Below are 20,997 nucleotides of genomic sequence, written 5' to 3'. Positions count from 1 at the left end.
AGCGCCGATACTGGGGATCCGATCACTGACTCAATCGGATTGCCCGGCCCGGCCTGGCCAGCGGCTTGCGCAATCCTCCCCTTGAAAATGAGAGACGAGGACGTGCCCGACCTCCTTGCCCGGGGGGCTCTGCTGAGGCGGCAGATGGGCGATGGAGCCCTGGCCGGAACCGTTGTCGGCGTCGTTGTCGGCGTCGCCCTGCTCACCCTTTGTCTCTATCCCGTCGTCGTCTACCAGGTCAAGCGCCGCCGACGTCCCAAAACTCCGCATCTCGACGCCGAGAACAGTGTCACCCCTCATTCTGGTGGCCCGGAAGTGGCCGACTTGGGTTATCATCGACGGCTGTCGTCCAGCGATTCGTTCAAGCGGGATGGCGAACTGTCTCGCGGCGCCGTCCCCGCCGCTCCAAGAAACAAGGAATGGGGCCTGGCTTCTCACAATCAAGGGGTAGGGCACGCTGCCGACGGCCACGCTGCGCCATGGCACATGTCGTCGACGGGGACAGATGTTGCTACGACCGACGCGTCCCGTGCAGTAACTCATGCGCTCCCCGGCGAGTATAACCTCCAATCATCACCCTCGCCGTTGCCTTTTTATGCCGGAGAGTACATGCCCGTGTCCGAGGTGCGCGATGATCATCCTGGGGTCCTCCGCGGAACCAGCGCCGACTATTACAGCCCTTCGATCCCGTCCGAGGCCTTTGGAATGGTTGCGACTCCCACGGATGTATCTGTTGACATACCCCGGGCGAGTCGCGGCAGCTCCTTCAAATACAACGTTCGGCACATGTTTCGGCGAGCAAGTGGCCAGGACCGTACAACTGCCTCCCACCCCTCCGCTGCCAGTGCCGGCGACAACATCCCCGCCTCATACGGCGTATCTGCCCTGCGACAAATAACTACAGACCAAGGCTTGACCGAGTCCCCGACTACTGTGTCTCCAACCATTGTCGTGCCCGTGGCGTCGGCTTCTGCCCCCCCGACCAAGTCTCCGCCGGCATCGCCTCCGCCATCTTCGGCCCAGACTCCGCCACAACTACCGCATGCCGAATCATCATTCAAGACCTCACCCTCACCTCCGTCTTACCCTGCTCCTGGGACGGTGAATCCGATGGATATTATGCCCGCAAGCACCGAGACCGAAGTCTGGCATCGAACAGAACACGAGTTGTTTGTATCATCCCACGGCCGGACGGCAGCAGCCTCGGTTCCCCCGGACCACCAGGGCAGCAATGACAACGACATCAATACGGACTCTGCTCCTTCTACAGCGTTGGAGACGCCATCAACCGTGGTCCCACCTCGAACTGTTCTGGCCGCTAAATCTCCTACTCCCATGGAAGTCCCGGAGCAGATCGTTCAGGACCAGCCGACGGACGATGATACATCCGTCGCAGACTTTCCCTCGCAAGATCATATAAGCCCGTTGACATTGTCACAGCCCGGGCGACATCAACGATATCTCTCTGAGCAATCTGTACCCCTACAAGGGCCTGGATCGACAGACCTATCGTCGCACAACACCCCTTCAACACAACTCGACAGTCCAACTCCCGAATCCTTGACCAGCTCTGACTTTCGACACAGCGTTTCGCCACAATCGGTGGTGTCCTCGGTCAAGACTGGCGTCTTTCGCTGTGATGAAACTGGCTGCCATCAGGCTTTCGACCAGCCACACAAACTCAAGTAAGTCCCGAAAGCCGTCTCCGTAATTCGAGAGTCCAAGTCTGACCATTTCCTAGGCATCACCAGAGATACCATAGCAAGGATCACAAATGCCCGTATGCGAACTGCGGCAAAGGATTTGGTACCAAAACACACTTGCAGCGCCACATAAACGACCGACACGAAAAGAAGAAGAAATTCCACTGTTCGGTGCAAGGCTGCGACTACTCCAGGACAGGCGGCAAAGGCTTTCCCAGAAAAGACAACTGGAAGAGACACATGACCAAGATTCACAACATGGATCAGGCGCATCTCCCCGAGCCTGTCGAGGTAGACCAGGAGATGAGTGGAGTATAACGTGCCGGCAGCAGCCCGGCGTGAGCAGACTCGGGAAACAGTCGTCGTGCAGCCCTTGCCTGGACATTTTGCGGTACTCAGAACTGGATCAGTGTACCATAGATACCAAGAAGAAAAACAGAAAGATGGCAGGGAGACGCTTTGTGTCTCGATATTGGTTACGAGCAGATTTGCATGGCGTTTTCAGATGGAGGGATTCGGGAGAGCACATTACGGGAAAATGGTCACGGGGCTTTTGGAAATAGGTCCAGGCGTTGGGCTTGGTGACTGGCGACCATTGGTATTTCCGGGGGCTTAAACGAGCTAGACAGGCGTTGTCGTCTGCCATTGCATGAAGGGTATGTGGAATAAGGAGCGCACCATGCTCGGCGGATTTGGCTCAACTCAGGTCTCTGGCCAGTTTTCTGACCAGTTTCTTCTGGTCCTCTATGGCTAGCCTCTTCTCGTCCGTCTCCTGCACTGCTCTTCCCACTGCAATGACCGTCTTGACGCTTTCGCTGTCGACCCACAACTTGCCATTCCTGCCGGCTGCCGTCTCGAACTGGAGACCGAGGCTCGCCAGCTCGTCCAGGACAACGACCTTTCCATGCTCAGCAGACCTGGGCATCATGAGCCTGCGAGCCATGCCGAGGGAGACGTTGAAGACCATGCCGCCAGTGAGCGGCCCCAAGCCGTCCGACTTGCCCGTGGTGGGCGAGACGCACTCAAGCTCGGCCTCCATGTGCTTGTTGGCGAGGCTGACGCGCGCGTAGACGAGGGCGCCGGGCGCGAGGATGGGACGGGTCTTCTTGGTGGCGGACTCGAACGAGAGCTGCGGCAGGAGGACGGGGGCAGTGTAGTCGGAGAGGAGGACGTAGTAGATGTCTGCGGCGCTCTTGTTGATGGTGCCGACGACAAGCTCGCCGACTCGCGGGACGTACTGGAGTCGCAGGTCAGCATCGCGCGCATGTGCGCGGGTGAATGCGCGGGTGAAGAGCGCTTACCCTCCCCTCGGACGTCTCTACGTGGATGGCATTCTTTTGTCTGTCGGTCACGAGCTGGCCCGCGAGGGTAGGGAGGATGCCATTCGGCGGGACATGACGAAGCCCAGGACCCAGGCGAAGAGGCTTCTTGGGATGCGATGGGATGTGCGAGGGGTCGATGTGATCGCCCGGCAGGACGAAGACGCGATCCGTGGCCATGGTGGGCAGGCTTGCGAGCGGTGATGTTTGCTTTGCGAATTTCAGAATTGATAGAGGGGCATCGATAAGAGCATAGCTAGCAACACGGCCGGGGCGTGTGCATAGATTGGCCAGTTGCAGCGCTCGAAATTTTTTGGACAGAGAAAACGGGAACCCCCACTAAAAAGACAACCTGCTGCCTCTCAAACACTTTTTACAGCCCGAATCGCTTCTTGGTTCGCCATAGACAACCGTTTCGCCCTTTATTTCCACGCGACACTCTTAAGCTTGCCGGTTTCTCTTCGATACACACGTCGCTCCGAATGGCTGAGAGCAGGGGCGTCAGGCCCGGTCCTGAACCGGCGGACCGGGTGGCGATTGGCATCACCTTTGGCAACTCGAACAGCTCGATTGCCTATACCGTCGACGACAAGGCCGAGGTCATTGCCAACGAGGATGGAGGTACGTAAACCGATAACGCCTGCTCGGGGCCTCTAAAGCGAGGGCGACGTCTGGGGCGATGCGGGAGAAAAAGCTCACGATGTGCTGACTTTGCCCGTCGATGCATAGACCGACAAATCCCGACCGTCCTGTCCTACGTGGACGGAGACGAATACTATGGCCACCAGGCCAAGGCATTCCTAGTCCGTAACCCGACCAACACAATTGCCTACTTCCGCGATTTCCTGGGCAAAGAGTGCGTCCATTCACCTGGACCCAATGGCGCGCTGCGTACGCTTACGAGACGCAGATTCAAAGCCATTGACCCGACTCACTGCCATGCCGCCGCCCATCCCCAAGACTCGGCCGGCGCCGTCTCCTTCTCCGTCAAGGACAAGAGCAACGAAGGAGAGGCATCCCCCGTGTCTGTCAGCGACGCCTCCACGCGTTACCTGTGCCGCCTCGTCAACTCGGCCTCCGAGTACCTGGGCAAGAAGGTCACCTCTGCCGTCATCACAGTCCCGACCGACTTCAACAACAAGCAGCGCGAGGCCCTGATTAAGGCTGCCAACGATGCCGACGTTGAGGTCTTGCAGCTCATCTCCGACCCCGTTGCCGCGGTCTTGGCCTACGACGCCCGTCCCGAGGCCTTGGTCGAGGACAAGATTGTCGTCGTCGCTGACCTGGGCGGAACCCGCTCCGATGTGGCCGTTGTTGCCTCCAGGGGTGGCATGTATACCATCCTAGCCACTGTGCACGACTACGAGTTCGCCGGCGTGCATCTCGACGGGGCCCTGATGGACCACTTTGCTAAGGAGTTCATCAAGAAGCACAGCACGGATCCCCGATCAAACCCCAAGAGCCTGGCCAAGCTCCGACAAGAAGCCGAGTCCGCCAAGAAGGCCCTGAGTCTGGGCACCAATGCTCAGTTCAGTGTCGAGAGCTTGGCTGACGGCTACGATTTCTCCTCGACCATCAACAGGATACGATACGAGATGATTGGCCGCAAGATCTTTGAGGGTTTCAACCGCCTGGTCGAGGGCGCCGTCAAAAAGGCTGAGCTCGACATCCTGGATGTCGACGAGGTCATCATGTGCGGTGGCACCTCCCACACCCCTCGCGTCGCGAGCAACTTCCGCGCCATCTTCCCCCAGTCGACGCCGATCCTTGCGCCCGCGACGAGCACGACTGCCATTAACCCCTCGGAGCTGCAGGCCCGCGGCGCCGCGCTGCAGGCTTCGCTGATCCAGGAGTACGAGGCCTCGGACATTGAGCAGTCGACGCATCCCGCCGTGACCACGGTCAACCACATTTCCAACGCCATCGGCGTCGTCGCCGTCGGCCCGGATGGCGAGGACGTCTTCAAGCCCGTCATGCAAGCCGAGACGGCCGTTCCGGCTCGTCGCATCGTCCACCTCGCCTGCCCCAAGGAGGGCGGCGACTTTCTCATCAAGGTGGTCGAGGGCGGCACCCACATCAAGGTGACCAAGCCGGAGCCCAAGGCCAAGGAATCGAGCGCGAACGGCAAGGACGACGACTCCGACTTTGACGACTCGGAGGAGGAGGAGGAGGAGAAGCGCGAAAAGGTGTGGAAGATCGGCAAGCAGCTCGCCGAGGCCGCCGTCAAGGGCGTCAAGAAGGGCGGCAAGGTCGAGGTGACGATCAACGTGGCGGGCGACCTGGCCGTGACGATTACGGCGCGCGAAGTCGGCGGCAAGGGCGGCGTGCGAGGAAACCTGGCCGCTCCCTGAAATATCCCATTGGTGAAGCTGTGAAAGGGAGGGGACAAAGAGTGCGCTTGGCGAAGAAGGGGAAAAAAGGAAATAACAACGGCCTCCCTGTCCTGTGTGCCCCATTCCTTCTGCCTTTTCTCATCGTCTTGGGCACGTGCGTGTGCGGCGGTCATGTCTTGGTCGTAAGCCATGGGCACACAGGACTTGCCTCGGATATAGACAGCTGTGATGAACAACATCTTTGGGGATGGTGGGCGTGCTAGAGATTAGACCAGAGAGCAGCATGACGGGCGACATCCGGGCTTTGAACGTTTTCAACGTTGTTTCCTTTTCTTTCGAGAAATGAAGAAACACGAGAAAAAGGGAAGAAAGATTGGCAGCGCTACGCGTGATTTGGTGTGTGATTTTATCCTCAGGGGCAAGTCCCTGCCTGGCAATGCAGCCTGTAAGACGTCACTTGCGCGTTGAAGGTTGCCATGCGCATGCTCAACAACTCTCTTCTCTCCTGCCTCAGCATCTACGTAGCCACGCCCGGCAGCTTCCAGGCGACCAAGTCATCGCGCAGGTCAAACTCGTCCAGCTCGCGCACACGCCTCGGCGGCCCCGCATCGTCGCTCCTGCGGTCGCCGTCGCTGCTGCTACTGCCGCCGCCGCCCAGCGCCGGCGCGAGGCCGCCGGCGTCGTCGTCGTGCCACTCACGGCCATCGTCGGTGGCGGTGGGGAGACGCGCGATGCGCACGCCCCTCTTGGCAGCGGCGCCGCCGCGGCTCGTGACGGTCGAAGTGCTCCTGTCGCTCGAGGCGCTGTGCGTGCGGCGATGGTGGCTGTGGCTGTTGTGGCCGCCGCCGCCGCCGCCGGGGTGCTGGTGCTGGTGCTGGGCGGCGAGGCGGCGGAAGTCGCCAGGGCGGAGGGTGTTTTGGTTGGCGTCGGCGGCGTCGTCGTCGAGGTTGTTGTCGTCGTCGTCGGTGCCCGGGGGCGAGTGGGCGTCGCGCTTGGTGCGCCAGCCGTTGCCGCCCGAGAAAATGTCCTCGATGCACTCGTCAGCCGTGAGCTCGCTCGGCTGCCGCGACCACGACGCTGCGAGCGTGCGCCGGTACAGGTCTTGAATCTCGGCGACGTCGCGGCCCTTGGATATGCTAGGCAGCGCTGAGGTAGAGGGGGAAGGGCGGGTTAGCTTAGGCTGCTGGTTTTGAATCAAGGGGATAGAGGGCTTCCACGCACGTCCAATCTCGTCCTCGGCTTGTTCAGGGCCCATGAAGCTGGCGATGCCACCGAAAACGGGGGCCGTCCTCAGAGGCGGCGCGGCAAAGTTGCGCTCCCCGTCCACCTGGACCATGAGAATGCCAATCTTCAGGGTGCTGTTGACCTTGCTGTCTTGCATGAGGTACCTCCGCACGATGCCGTCCTCGGCCTTCTTCTGCTTGGGGCCGTCGGGCGGGCCGGTGCTGGTCGGACTGACGCCAAGGCTGTTGTTTGTGTGCCGGGGAGGCGATGCGACATCCTTTGCAAGCGCCTCGCTCTCCTCGACGTACTCGCTCAAGTTGAGCCTGATGTGGCCGAGGGTGATTTTCTCGGCGACGGGAAACTCTTGCAGCACCTCGAGCTCAAGGGGGCACTCGGCGAGGCTGTCGTTCCGGTCAATGGATATGCGCACCGAGGGGACGAGCTTGCTGAAGCTGTAGTCGACCTTGTGGTTTGAGATGGGGCACTTGGCAGTGCGGCCGCGATGCTCGGCGTGCATGGAGTGGGCGAGGTGCCATTTTATAAAGGAGTGGCCCGAGACGAGCGGGACATTGTTGAGGTCGTAGATCTGAGTGCGTGGTGAGCGTCATGCAGACAGAGTCTCGACCGAGGCTCACCTTGAGATGCAATTCAAACTTGGGCTAACAGGCTTTGGTTAGCAACTTTGAGATATGCGTAAAGGGCCTCTGCGGTCCTACTTTTCGAGCCTTGCCAACTGTCGGCAGGAAATGCATGTTAGCGGCGGCGGCGACTCATCGATTCAACGCGGCGGGTGACAAGTGAGAGGGGGAACGCGGAGACGGCTTTGTCCTCTTTTTGCAAGCCGGTGGAGTTGGTCAAGGGAAACGAGACAGTTGGTGGCTTGCCGCCTCATCAGCAGCCGAGGCGCGTTTACCGAGCGCCAAGGACAAGCAATTTGGCCGTCGCAAAAGGGGAGTCCTCGTCAAGGGGGCCAAGGCGACGCACAAGAAAATACACAACTCACTCAAGGAGGTCATGTCTGACTATCGACCGTTCCTCAGCCGCAAGGCCGGGGAGGGGTCGGGTCCTCGACACGGACAGCACGAGCGTCTGTGCAATGGATTGTGGGATATGACAGGGACGAGCCAAGGTGGGAGACGACGAGAGCGACGAGGGACGTGATGAGACGATGATTTGAGGGTGATGCCAAGCCGCACGGCCTCGTGTTGATGCTGATGCCGGGGAGGGGATGTTTCGTATGTCGAAGATGAGAGGCAGCCGAGAGAAGGGGTGCCGCTGTTTGTTGTGTAACTTATTGGAGGTGGAGGTGGAGGTGGAGGATGACTGTGATGGATCTCTAGGGGGCGAGCTGCAATACGTCAGGTGGTGAAGCTGCCCGCAACGTGAACACGTTCCAGCGGCCGGCTAGCTGCCGAGAGTAATTCCCCGGGGCGGCAGCCTGTAGAACCCGGGGGTGATATGGGACAACCACAAACGCCCTCGGTCCAGGCGCCGTGATCAAGGTACCGCCCTAACTGGCGGGACATGCACTGAGCCCAAGCACCAAGCACCTAACTTAGGCTAGGCGCCAGGCACGCAATCTAGGGGACAAATCGGGTGCCACCCGTAGGGCTTATCGATAAAGCCTCCGCCCGGCTTTCTCTCGGAGTTTTCTTTCTTCTCAACCTCTCCTTCTCCCCCCTCCTCCTATCCTGTGTCCCATCTCCGCGCCCTGCCATCCAGCAAGCTCCGGCTCACAATGGGCCCCAAAGCCCCGGCCGGCGGCCCAAACGCTCCGCCATCCAACAAGCGCAGCATCGCCTCCCACCCGACCAACGCCCGCAACGATGTCATGCGCCAGAAGCGAGCCAAGCTTCACGCCGCGCGCAATATCCCCGTCCAGCAAGCCGACGCCGCGCTCAAGGATGGCCAGCTGGACCTCCAGGCCTTCGTCGCCGCCCACGAGTTCGAGATCGAGTCGCTCGAGCAGAGCATGGCCACCTCAAAGGCCGTCGGTTCCAGCCGCGCCTTTCAAAAGGTGCCCCGCGGACTGCGCCGGCGAACCGCGAGCCATAACCCTAAGAGGGTCCCGCGCCGGCTGAAGGCACGCGCGAGGCGAGAGATGGTAGAAGACAACACCCCCCTGGTCGAGGCACGGAGGAGAAAACCGACCACCACGAGGGCGCGCATACGAGCCGAGACAGCCAAGAAGCTGCGTGTTCTCGCCGCCCGAAAGAAGAAGAGGCAGGCCGAGGCTTCCCAGCGCGACGGCAAGCAGGTCGAGGTCCAGGGCGTCGTCGGCAGGAAGCCGAGGCCCAAGATCCGGAGGAACCAACTCAACGAGCCGCCACAGCCCGCCGCCAAGTTCCGAAAGCGCCAGATCAACAAGACCTGGCTTCCCACGCACACTTGGCACGCCAAGAGGGCGCGCATGACTGACCCCCAAGAACCCCTCTGGCGCTTCGCAATTCCCTTGACGCCAAACGAAAAAATCTACCGGCCGACCCATCGCGCCCAGGGTGAGAGGGGCACCATGATTTGGGACATGAGCTACGTGAGCACCATTGGCGTGTACGGGTCTCCTGACGGCCTGGAGAAGGTATTGAAGAGGGTCGGAATATCTCAGCCCTCGTCATGGGGTGACTCTCTTTGGGGTGAAAAGGGGAGGAGATGGAGGTCGGGCACCAGAGTCTGGTCGGGCATGTTGAGCAGGGAGAGCGGCCGCCATCAACGTCTGATGTGTCCGGCCACCGTCTTGTGGAACCCTGACAAGCCGGGTCGCCACGACCACGAGAGGGACAAGATCGTGCTGAGACAGGTGTACCTGAGGGTGCACCCATCGGCCTTTCTCGAAGTCTTCAACGAGCTGCTCCGGCTGACCAAGATGACCAGACCACGAGTGTACATTGAGGACCTGCGTTTCGAGGTTGGCAGCATCGAACTCACGGGCCCGGCGTCGACGGAAGCGCTCCTTGCCGTCCTGACGCCATACGTCACAAAAGACTCACCCAGGTCGAGCCACGCAGCCCTCTTCGAGTCTTTGGAAGGCTTGACAAATCCGGCGACCCTTCCGGCGAATGCCGTCTTGAGTTTCTCCGTCCAGGATCCCCGTTTGCGACATCCGCCGCGCAAGAGGGGATTTCCGGCGGGCGTCGAGGCCCAGATGGCTCTTCTGAGCACCATGGCCAGGTGGCCAGCAGAGGAGGGCCGGGAGCCGTCCCTTTTGTTTGATCGCGACGCCCGTCACTGCGCCTCGTGTCTGCCGTCGCAAAAGTCCATCAACAGGAGGAGGGGAAACACGGCCGCAGGCTCGTTCCTAGCGCCTACCAAGGCCGATCCTCCTATTCCCGTCATCCTGATTGCGTCGCGCTCGGCGTCCGGGATGCAGACCCAAGGAACGTGGACGCTGCTCGCCCCCTGGAAGTGCATCCTGCCCGTCTGGTACAGCCTGGTGCATGTGCCTCTTGTTTCCGGCCTCAACCCCCGCTTCGGCGGCATGAACGAGGCCAGGCAAGTTGCCTTTGAGCGAGGGCTGCCATGGTTCCCGGGGGACCACCCAGCGACGGACGCCGGCGCAGAGTGGGAGCTGGAGCAGAGGCGCAAGAGGAGGCAGGAGTGGGAGCGGCGGCCCAAGAGCAAGAGGACCGAGTGGGCGGCCCTCGACCTGGGCGCTGGGAGAAAGGGGGAGGTGGGCGACGGACATGCATGCGACTTTGAGCTGCTCTTTGGTCTGCCCACGTCGCGGCAAGACGAGACTCCGGAGGAGGAAACAGACTCAAGGCCCGAGATCGCAGAGAATGGCCCCACGGACACGGGGCAGGGAGCCAAGAAGAGCCACGAACCGGCCAAGAAGGGCACCGACACGCCCTCACTGAAGAAGTTGAGCCTCGTCACAAGAACCGAGTTTGATAGCATCGTCGCTTTGGTCACGTTTCCGATTTCGACCCCACCCAACGCCCTCCTGCAGGTGCGGATCTCCCTCCTGAGCCGCGGCGTTGTCAGGCCGTGCGCCCGAATCTACAGGCTCCCCTCGCCGCCGCCGCCCTGTGCGACCTCGCCCGACGCCGAGGTTCCCGCCACTATGCCGCCGCCGCGGATGCGGGAGCAGCAAAAGGAGCAGCAACCGGTGCAGGCGGCGAATGGCACGTCCTGTCTTCCCCACGACCTCCGCGCCCAGTGGCTCGTGCGCATCCCGCCCACCACCGCGCCGCGCCCGGCCGACGGGCAGGCCAGGGGCTCCCCCGCCAGACCCGCGGGCGACGTGGAGGCCCGCAAGCGCCTCCTCGCGCGGGAGCTCGTCGCCGCGCCGCCCCCCGCGCCCAACCTGCTCGACGTCGGCGGCGGCGGCCACCACGCGCTCGTGCCCGACGCCGCGGACCTCGTCGGCTTCGTCTCGTCGGGCTCCTTCTGCCTCGCCGACGGCCGCGCCGCCGCCATTGGCTGCGTCGCGGTCGGCACGCCTCGCCGCCCCGGGGGGGGGGTCCTGGCCGACGTCAGGGCCGACGCCCGGGCCGGGCGGCTGTGCGTGGTGCGCAACGCCGGCGAGAACGTCGGTTGGCTTGCGCGCTGGGAGGCTGTTTGATGACGGGCGGAACGGGGCGACGAGGAAAAAAAAAGTTAACTTCTCTTTACTCTACTTCCCGTGACGGACTATGAATGTCACGATGTCACGGTTCGGGATGGGCAATTGCCAAAGTTTGTTCAGATACAAAGTAGCAGAGTGGTATTAAAGCAGCAACCAACCCTTTGCAAAAAACAAGACACATAATATTGGCAGACGATACATGTCGCCAATGTCGCAAATATTCAATCAGCCTCCACGTCGGGTTTTGAGACCGTCAAACGCCAATGATTGATACCCTCCCTTTCCACACGTTGTCCAAGCTGCAAAAACAATGACGACAAAAATAAACCACCAAACCAATCAAACAAAGCGCAGTTCAAAAGGCCGCCGCCCACCATCGTAAAAAAAAGCATCATGTCGTGTCACATGGGGGCCGAGCGCGCTAGTCCTCCTCGCTAATCTCGCTCTCGTCGCCGCCGTCGGGGCTTCCCTCCTGACTATTGGCCAAGTCCTCGAAGGCGATTTCCATTTCCTTTTCCAGGTCGTCCTCCATGTCGGCGGCGCTACCGGGCTCGTCGGCGGCGGCGAATGCGTCGTCGGCATGGCCGTCCGCCGCCGCCGGGGCCACCTGGATGTTGTGGTTGACGGGGCTGGGCAGCTTGAAGTCGAAGTCGACATCGCCGTCGCTCTCGCCGTCGGCATCGCCCTCTGAGTCGCGCTGGTCCATGAAGTCGTCGAAGCGGCGCGGCTGGGGAAAGGCGGGAAAGGCGGGCGAGAAGTCGGTCAGCTTGGCGGCCGCGTTGTTGCCGCCGGGATACTCGACGAGCAGGTCGCCGTCGCCGTCGTCCTCGTCCTCGTCATCCTCGTCCTTTTCGGCGCGATTCGAGCTCTTCTTGTCCTGCTTGGGCGGCTCGGGTTTGGGCAGAGAGAGAGCCACGTCCTTTGGCGGCTGAGGCTGCTTCTTTTCCGTCTTGCGCCTCGGCTGCCTTGTCTGCTGGGCGGGGTTCTTGGCAGGTGGCTTGGCAGCGGGCTTGGGCTTAGGCCTGTCCGTGGCGTTCTTTTTGGCGTCAGGCTTCTGGTTGTCGAGGTGAGGGTACTGTCGGGCGAGCCGAGCGGGGTCCGAGTTACTCGGGAGGCGGGTGATGTTCAAGTTGAAAGTCGAGTCGACTTTATCGAGAATAAAGACCTTGCGCTCAGGGTCAAAGTGCAGGACGTATTGGTTATCGTCAACGCTGCGCGTCCCGGTATAGGCGTACGAGGAGCCGCCATCGGTATAGGAGAGATCATACGAGGTCGTCTTGCCCGGCAGGGACGGCTTAAGGCGGGCGTGGGCGGGCGCATCGCTCGCGGATAAGTCCGGCTTGTGGTTGTCTATTTCGTGAGGCTCCAGTCAGCAGGTAGTTGGGGGAAGAAATGATGACGAGGCCTTACAGCGGATGCCGGTGAAGATGTCGTTAGACGTCTTGTCGAGCATGCCCTCGCCGAGGACGACGGGGTATCTGCCCTTGACGGTGGGATCGATCAATGCGGCCATGGCGTCTGCAAGCTGAGGGAGCGCGTTGGCCGCCTCGGAGGCGTGGGCTGGGTGTGAACGCTCAATGCCGTGGGGACGGGGGGCGTCGGCGTCGACGCAGCGGTCGTGATGGGCAGATGGGCAGATGGGCAGATGGACAGACAGGGGTGCGGACAGAAGAATCTGTTGTCAGGCTGTCGCGAGAAGCCAACCCGGAGGGTCGCGGGAGAGTCGGTGAGGCAGAGGAGGTAATGGGAGAGGGAGAGAAGAGTTTAGGGTATGCGAGTGAGGAGGAGGAGAGTGAGGCACTGCTAGAATGTGGACTCCGTAGAAAGTGGGGGCGGGCCGACGCTAATGCTGATCATGGCGGGCTGAAATACAGGCTTGGGCCGCGCCGCTGGGTCATCATCACTCAGGTACCTTACCGAGTGATAGTACCCCCAGACTCCAAAGTCGTATTCTATGGGCATGGGACCGAGTACTTTGTACCTGTTCAGCATCTTTCCCTCCTCCATCGACCAGTCTCGCTGCTGTTGGGTGATAAATAAGCCGCATGGGTTCCTGGGCACGGGGGCCAAGAGGTAACACGAGGCAAGCAAGCACACACATACAAGATTACCTTGCATGGCATGTGCAGCGATCGTGCCCCTGACGATTCACGAGCAGCGGAGCCAGGGCCGGCAGAGCGGCTACTACGTGTATCGGATACAGGGTAGGTAAGTGGTCGACGTGGCACGAGAAGAATAGACTGACGGGACTCGAGCCGACTCGAGTCGACTCGAACACAGTGGGATAGATACTATAAGACTCGGCGACTAGATCAATCAAGGGGCGAGGCGCGAGAGCGGCCAGCTGCCTAGAGTCCGCGCATGGTCGCAACGTCTCCAGCCACCTTGGACATCATCCAGCGCACACCAAATTTATGGGCAAAGGCAAGTATCGACAACGAAGAAACAACAAAGAACAGCAGGAGCAAAGTGGAGAGAAGTCGCAAAAAAAGGGGTACACCGGATCCCACGGCTCGGATCCGGTGGCGTCGAGTGCTGCAGGTGACAAAGAAGACGCCTGTGCTCTTTGTGCGCCCCCAACGGACGGACCTCCAACATCTCCCAACAAGAGCCTCTTCCTTTCATTCAAAAGAGTCCATTGCTCGCTCTTTCTGCCATCGGACATAAAGGCCCGCCGTTGGCTCATCACGACCGCCGCCAGCGCGCCACCTCGGACATGGCCAGCTGAGCAGCGCGAATCTTGTCGTCCTCGGTCGCGCCCTCCAGATGTCGCGGCAACCTTGTCTTCTTGTGCGGGTGGAAATAGGGCCGGTCACCGTCGCACACGGTGTGGTGGTCCGGCATGGTCCCGTGCTCGAGGTACGCCCGCAAGTGTCTGGCCATGCACAACGATGGCTGGGCCAGGGAGCAGTGCCCGTAGCCCTTGATCTCAATCAGGCGCGAGTCCTCAAACGCCTGCTGCGCTACCTTGGCCGACGCGATCGGGCAGATGGGGTCGTACGTCGTCGACACGATGAGCATCGGATGCACCATCCGCACTCGCCGCGGCGGCACGAAGTCGTGCGTTCGCGGAATCGCCCACTGCTGCTTGGCGTAATATTCCCGGTTCATCTGGAAGAAAAAGGGCGTCGAGTCATACCACGGCGTCAGATAGTCCACCAGGCCCTGCCTCCCCTTGGGCCAGTGCCCGGGTCCCGACGCGCCGTCGTTGAGGTCGATGATGTCGTTGATCTCATCGATGCGGTCCGGCTTGTCCTCACCATACTGGAAATACGTCTCGGTCGCATTACCGTCCATGACCTGCGACAGATGGCGCGCCAGCACGTGCCAAGTGGCCGGCGTGTAGAGCTGCGAGTAGATAACGGACTGGAGCACCGTGGCATAGGTCAAGACGCCCTGCCTTTCGGCGTCGACGTAGACGGGGATAGGGTGTGCTTCCAGGTGACGCAAAAACTCCAGCACCACCTTTCGCAGCTCCTCCTTGGTCCGGGCCCGGTGTGCTAGAGCGCAACGGTCGCCGGCCTTGACACACTCTTCGAAAAAGCCGTCAAAGACATTCATGGTGTCAAGAAAGTCGCCCCGCAGGATGGGCGACTCGTACCAGTCAAAGAAGTCGCTGACGCCATCAATCACGACGCGACCGGAGCGCTCTGGGAAGAGGGCGGCGTACGTCTGGCCCAGCAGAGTGCCGTAGCTGAAGCCCCAGAAGACCATGTCCTGCTGGCCGACGGCGTCGAGGATGCTGTTCATGTCGGCGGCCGTCTGGGGCGTGTTGATGTACTTGCCGTGCTCTCCCATGTTGTCGATGCAGCCCTGGATATAGTTTTGCGTCCAGGCGTAGCGTTCCTCGCTGCGGCTAAAGGCGTCTGGGTCCGACAGCTTAAACTTGCGCCTGCGCGTCTCTTTGTTGGGATAGCACCGGGCGGCCGGCCGCGACTTGTTGACGCCTCGCGGGTCAAAGGATAAGAGGTGGAAGCCGTCGCCGACCACGTCACGGAGATGAGCACCGTCGGTATACAGGAACGCCATGCCGCTCTCGCCGGGCCCGCCTGGGTTGAGCACGAGGTTTTGGGTCGCGTTGCGGCCGCGCATCCGGATCAACGGCAGGGTGAACGTCTTGTCGCCCGAGTTGCCCGCATCGAAGTGGTCCATGGGCACGTCAATGTCGCTGCATTCGAGATCATGGCCCTTGGCCAGCCCGCACGGCCTCCAGCCAATCTTCTCCCCGGGATAGGTCCGGAGAGAGTCGCTCTGTGGGAGCGCAACGGCTGAGGCCCATAAGAGAGCCATGACGGCCGTGACCAGCTTGGCTACGCGTCCATTGTGTCGAGAAGGCATCCCTGCGAGTGACCCAGTTGAGGCCGTCATGATGGAGGCCATGTCACGTTGTCCAAGCGATGCTCGCTCCGTGTGGGCCGTGGCCGGAGGGAAAACTCAGAAAGTAAAAGTATAGGCGGCGACTTATTGGAGCAAGATGTCAACTTATCAGTGCATCGTGGACGAGAAAGGGAGCTCTTCTGCCAAGCCCAGGTCCAGGCAAGGCAGGCCGGGCATTATATGGGAAATCGAGGCAAGGGCGCCTCTTGTGAGCGTTCAATAGCATCATGACGGAGCAATAGCACACGGCTCCAGCGCATCCCTTGACGGCCATGTCGAGCGGGCTGACAGAGTGGTCGGCCGGTGGCAGTGTCTGCAGGTCTTGGAAACTGGCAGTGAATTAGAAACACGGGTCGTGAGGGCGTATAGAGACACCGGGATGTGGCCCACAGCGGCGCACACCGAGACACCGTACAGATACGCGGTTGAAGACGGGCCTTGGTTGCCGAATGACCGGGAGGGTCACCCCATGCGCACGTCGAGGGTGGGTGCATGGCGCCGAGAGGAGAAAAGGGAGGGCCGTCTTCGGGATGAATCCGGCACCCCAAGCCCTTGGGGGCGGCAGCCCTAGACAGGGTCATGCGCACATGCTCGAAGGAAGAAATGGGCGATTGGAGTCCATCGACGGCAGCTCTCATCTCGGAACTCGACCGACGGGCCACGGCATCGGGATATAACTCGGGCTTGGGCCAATCAGGTGCTGCCAGACACAAGGGAGGGGAAAGCACCGCAATTCATCTGCGCCGGCTGTCCATTGGTCGGCGGTGCTTCACAGCCTCGTTGGAGCAGACGATAGTAGAAGGTGCGAAGGCATGAGCTCGCGATGCCGCGGCCGCGATAGTCGCTCTAGACCCGGCCCATGGACGAGGTGCGAAGCGAAGGTGTCTGTCGGCGGCGAGAGACGCTGCGCGGCGGCCGCAAGGGTCAGAATTTGATGGCATTGATGCTATCGTGATGCCGGCATATTGCCTATCGGGGCTTGCAAGGCTGCTGCGGGTAACCAGGTTGGTGCGACGCGGGCAAGTTGGTGGTCAGAACCTAATTGGCGCATGCAACAACCACCACCTAGGGAGGTACCTTACCCTATATGCGCCGAGTACTGTACGTACTGCACATGACGAGAACTCTCCCCTGTAAAAATTCTTCCCCCGTCAGAGCTGTTAGCGGCTCGCTAGCAGGGGGCCGGATTTGCAGGCCACCCGACCGCGCTTTTGCTGCCCGGGTCCATCGTGGCCCTAACAGCACAGAGGAAGACATTAGGAGAGTTCATATTCCTCTGCAAAGCCGGTCTCGACAACACGTCCACACGGACCTCACAGCTTCCTTCGGAACCAAGGAGCTGTGGGTATTGGAAGGCCCGCCCTTCTAAACAACGGTGGCTGGTTGCGCAGGTTTTTCTCCTGAAGGCAAGCTGCACGACAGCCTCTGATTCCTTCGAGGGTTTTCCTGCCGCCGCTCCTGCGCTATTTCCATCGCCTGGTTACCGAAGCATGGACTGCGACAGCAGCGTTAGCGAGAGAGCGAGAGAATTCTGACCGGACAAAACCAAGGGTTGACCATTGTGGCAATCGCCACGCGCCTGGACGACCCGCTGACGGGCACCAGGCTCCGACACTGAGCGCCTTAGAGCCGATGAAATGCTGGATGGACTTCGGGAAGGCTGGCTGCAGAGGATAGCCACGGACACTTGTATTGACGGGCTTAGCGACAACCTACCGGTGGAGGGGGAAAGCCGTCTCCGGGGATTGAGCCCGACAGCTCGCCCTTGCGAGGCCTTGCAAGAAGCGCTGGGTGAGGCCTACTGTGGCAGGATTTTCTCGATAGCCTAGCTCAGCACGTCCTGTGCCCCACCGGGACCTGAGCGGCCTTACGGCCGCTGGACGGAAAATACACACACACACACACATACTGCACATGACGATGCTGCGGGGCGTCTGGTCCGCACCTGGTCCGCACATGTCGAGGGTGAACTTCGCCCCCTTTTCTGTTTCTTATTGCGCCTTTCAACTCGCCCAGCTCTTCCCTACGGTCCCATATCGACGTCTCCCTCTCCTCTCCCTGCTTTGCATCCAGACGGTCAGTTACGGACGGTAACCTATCACGACAAGGAGGTGATCGGCCGCCCTCCTCCGCCTCCTCCCTCCTCCGCCTCCTCCCTCCTCCGCCTCCTCCTCTTCTTCGTCTTCTAAGTCGCAGCCACCGGCAGGGTTACCGTTACCGCGCCATTTTGCATGCCCTCTGATAAGCCGCACGGCATTCGCAACGAGGCAAGCAGACGTCAATCGTCCCCTGCATTGCCACGCCTCCTCTGGCCACACAGAGCCACCGATGGCCCTCCCTGCCCGTCTGCACCCTTGGCTCGACTTGGACAGAGCGTCTTGATTGCACATACCGTGTGATGAGAGTCGGTTGATCCGGTGCGTTATTCCTTAACCGGGAGGAGCATGTCCTTCCCGGCTGAGCAGGCTCCGGGACACGCTGCCTTAATCTGGGCTTTTGCTCGAGAAGTGTGTGGGCTCGACGACGTCAATGGCTCATGCACGACAGCGCATGAGCAAACTGGCCATGTGCAGTCTTGCCCAAACAAGTCGCATCCATGAGATATATCTCTCATGGCTGCCTTGGTTCTTGTATGCTCCCACATGGGACGTCCAGCACCGTCCGGGGCTGTGCAGAGGAAGCCCTCCCATGAGGACGCGGGCTGCTACTCTCGGCTAGAGCACGGTGATGCAACGACGACCCCATCTTCTCCTCGGAGCTCGTCGTCGCAAATTCCCGCACTTGTCGTCTAATCTCATCTTCCGAGTTATGCGCTCCAAGGTCCACGGGCGTCCGCCCCTGAGAGAGTAATGGCGTCCACCAACACCTGCCGACGCAGCCGATATTGCCTGCCCATTCGCCCCTGTGACCATGTCTGTCGTCGATCTGCTCTCTGTCGGGCGGTATGGCAATGGGTGTCCAACAAACTCCGCCTCGCTCGCCTGACCCTCACGAGGAAGTATTTTCTGGCACAGTTCACCGCTCGGGAGCATAGGAGAGGAGCAAGGGGCGGATGGACCGTAACCATGCATCATGGAAACATGGCCAGTAGGACTTGTTTTGCCCTGATGCCTACGCTTGCTGCGTTGCCCTGTCCAGTCGTCGAGGCAAATGTCAGAGGCAGGCTCCCTTCCATGGTCAGAATGCTGGGGCATCGCTTTTCTACGGGTCTTGACCACTCCAATGCAATGTGGCCTCGGGATGTCGAGTGCAGAGACTGAATAGAAAGAATACCGTCCCTGATCCTTCAAAAGACTGATAGGCATGCTCTATCTATGTAGTTAATTTGGCATTCTGGATCAATAGATGAACCTGTATGCCGTCTATGCATCATGATGAGCGTGATACACATGGACAAAACCCTTTTTATTCCACTGGGCATGATAGTGACACCCGACTTGAACAAGTAATGTAATGACCATTCAAGTCATCATGCCAAGATTGACTAACAGAGGCTGCTGACGGCAGGAAACGCTGGACAACGCAGACGGTCGAGCACGTATAACTGGGTCGGGCTCTCCTTAGTCTGCGTGCTTGCTGGCCCCAGATGGTAGAGAAGCAGCCCGTTTTGAACTCTTGCTCATCAACACGAGATAGTTGACTGCAGTATTCCATATGGCACACCATCTCTCCGAGCTCGAAACAGGAGCAAGACTGCCCTTCCGTTGCATGCGAGGCAAGCCATGGAGGGGAATAGGCGTATCGCCACAACCGGGTGAGGTTACCGAGCCCCGTGTCACGCAAGACCACGCAAGTCGAAGCACGGCGTGAGGTAGAATTCGACGTCTTACTTCCCTCAACGGATGGCGAGAACGGCCAGCCTACCGTGTAAAGTTGACGATCTGGCCCACTCCAGGTCTACGGACAGGCCGAAACCATCGGCCAGACGGTTCGCTTGACTCAACTGGATAGTCAATGAAGCTGCTTGCAACAGACCGCCTCCGGATGTACGGAGTAGGTTTGCACAGGAAGCATCTTTGACGACTGGACTAGCACATCTCGGGGGCAGGCCGTGAAGCACAATACTATGCCGCCGTGGGTACTGACCCCGTTCTTGCGGTTCAGCCTGGGAGAGAGCGGCGAGTGGGCTGCTTGGCACTGCAATCGCACCCCGGATAACGACTGTCTCCGAATGTGACGTCCATGGACGTGTCGGTCCCTCGCCGGCGAGAGCAACCAATAGGCGCAACGTGGCTAGCGAGAAGGTTCTTCGGAGCGCTTTGCAGAGACGTATTGCACGTATGTATACCGGATGGAGGATCAAGGCACCGAGAAGACTGGGCTGCCGTCGAGGACGATTCGCAAGGTCGGATCATCATCGTGCGTGACCTTGGGCGAATGGTGATGCAGCCTGCTGGCAAAACAGCGTCCATGAGAACAGGGGGTTGGCTTGAAGCATGAAAAACGCCGCCTACCCAGGACGCACGAGAGGGCAGGGAGTTTTGCGGCCATGTGCCATCACCTTGAGGGGATTCAGTCGAGCAACGAACTACGGGCCAATAGCGAGACGCGGCGGAAGAAAATACCGGAGACTGTCGGCAGAGCGGCAGCCGAAGTCGTGTCTTGGGCATCATCAACGGCCCAGCCGGGTGGCGCAATGTCGCCATTTCTGGCTTGAACAAAGCCAAAATACCTCGCTTTCTTGTTTATGCTTATTACCTAGCTCGGGAGACAGCACACGAATAAGCTTTAACACTCCTGAGCAGGGACGAGCAGAATGTGCGAGCAACAGCCGAGGGAAATAGAAAGGAGGCAAGACCAGCAAGTGCAAAAGAAAACAACGAGGCTCACACACAGGAACAAGACACCTGGACTCGCCTTTGGGCCAAACATTGGCCCGCGACGGTGATCGCGTAGCGACCCTTCTTTCAGCCTCATGCCGTTGCACGTCAGCCAACGACGGGAAACGTGGGCCCCCTTGGGAGCTTGGGAGGCGAGGCCGCACGGCCGTCTCCATGCCCGCAGAAAGTCGGGCTTGTCCGAGGGGTGGCTTGTGATTGTGTTTCTCCTTCCCCACCAAGTAGGTCACTGGATGTTTTGTAGCTGCGAGGTCTGATCCATGGGTCTGGCGACCGTGTACGGCGTGTGGGGTGTAACTGTCGACGACCCTGATATCGGGGTCCCAGGGACGAAGACCAGGGTATCATGGAGTCTTTTGATGAATGAAGTGACCGAGACATTGATGTAGAGAGAGCCGGTCATCGAGCGAAGACGAGATGAGCAGACGGGAGCCAAAGAATGGAGGGCAAATCGTCGACGGGATATGACAAGTCAGATGGAATCACGAGCCGAAAGGGCGTCCCAGCAATACTTCGTATGGCGCGGAGAAACCAGGGGCTGGTTGCTGTCAATGGCTGGGACCGATCGGGAGCGAAGCGAGGACTCGTCATCTCCAAGCAGGGTTTAGACTTTGACGAGGGCCCTCGAGAGCGTCTTGT

The 20,997-nt window shown here is 60.2% G+C and overlaps 7 protein-coding genes across 7 annotated transcripts; 3 read left to right on the top strand and 4 right to left on the bottom strand.

The window, feature by feature from the left end:
* Positions 1–87: 87 nt before the first annotated feature.
* Positions 88–2,021, top strand: HRG_04743 (Zinc finger domain-containing protein; the record flags this gene model as incomplete). The annotated part of the gene is made up of 2 exons (XM_044863214.1): positions 88–1,685; positions 1,742–2,021. The coding sequence occupies 2 exons, from the start codon at positions 88–90 to the stop codon at positions 2,019–2,021; spliced, it is 1,878 nt and encodes a 625-aa protein (XP_044721828.1).
* A 379-nt stretch (positions 2,022–2,400) lies between these two features.
* Positions 2,401–3,202, bottom strand: HRG_04742 (KH domain-containing protein; the record flags this gene model as incomplete). The annotated part of the gene is made up of 2 exons (XM_044863213.1): positions 2,401–2,940; positions 3,005–3,202. 2 exons carry the CDS (start codon positions 3,200–3,202, stop codon positions 2,401–2,403), a joined length of 738 nt encoding a protein of 245 aa, XP_044721827.1.
* Positions 3,203–3,504: 302 nt separating this feature from the next.
* Positions 3,505–5,373, top strand: HRG_04741 (hsp70 protein; the record flags this gene model as incomplete). The annotated part of the gene is made up of 3 exons (XM_044863212.1): positions 3,505–3,643; positions 3,752–3,878; positions 3,933–5,373. The coding sequence occupies 3 exons, from the start codon at positions 3,505–3,507 to the stop codon at positions 5,371–5,373; spliced, it is 1,707 nt and encodes a 568-aa protein (XP_044721826.1).
* A 499-nt stretch (positions 5,374–5,872) lies between these two features.
* Positions 5,873–7,331, bottom strand: HRG_04740 (respiratory complex assembly protein Rmp1; the record flags this gene model as incomplete). The annotated part of the gene is made up of 5 exons (XM_044863211.1): positions 5,873–6,501; positions 6,577–6,772; positions 6,869–7,165; positions 7,215–7,238; positions 7,296–7,331. The coding sequence occupies 5 exons, from the start codon at positions 7,329–7,331 to the stop codon at positions 5,873–5,875; spliced, it is 1,182 nt and encodes a 393-aa protein (XP_044721825.1).
* A 986-nt stretch (positions 7,332–8,317) lies between these two features.
* On the top strand, positions 8,318–11,140 carry HRG_04739 (ribonucleases p/MRP protein subunit domain-containing protein; the record flags this gene model as incomplete). Its single annotated transcript, XM_044863210.1, has 2 exons — positions 8,318–10,483; positions 10,526–11,140. 2 exons carry the CDS (start codon positions 8,318–8,320, stop codon positions 11,138–11,140), a joined length of 2,781 nt encoding a protein of 926 aa, XP_044721824.1.
* A 424-nt stretch (positions 11,141–11,564) lies between these two features.
* On the bottom strand, positions 11,565–12,656 carry HRG_04738 (RNA polymerase II transcription elongation factor domain-containing protein; the record flags this gene model as incomplete). Its single annotated transcript, XM_044863209.1, has 2 exons — positions 11,565–12,493; positions 12,554–12,656. The coding sequence occupies 2 exons, from the start codon at positions 12,654–12,656 to the stop codon at positions 11,565–11,567; spliced, it is 1,032 nt and encodes a 343-aa protein (XP_044721823.1).
* Positions 12,657–13,828: 1,172 nt separating this feature from the next.
* Positions 13,829–15,481, bottom strand: HRG_04737 (alpha/beta hydrolase fold domain-containing protein; the record flags this gene model as incomplete). The annotated part of the gene is made up of 1 exon (XM_044863208.1): positions 13,829–15,481. The coding sequence occupies one exon, from the start codon at positions 15,479–15,481 to the stop codon at positions 13,829–13,831; it is 1,653 nt and encodes a 550-aa protein (XP_044721822.1).
* Between the last annotated feature and the right edge of the window lie 5,516 nt (positions 15,482–20,997).

This window comes from Hirsutella rhossiliensis (genome assembly GCF_020360975.1).
Source record: "Hirsutella rhossiliensis strain HR02 chromosome Unknown scaffold00004, whole genome shotgun sequence".
In the NCBI taxonomy this organism is placed as follows: domain Eukaryota; kingdom Fungi; phylum Ascomycota; class Sordariomycetes; order Hypocreales; family Ophiocordycipitaceae; genus Hirsutella; species Hirsutella rhossiliensis.
This window is presented reverse-complemented; position numbering and strand designations above follow the sequence as displayed.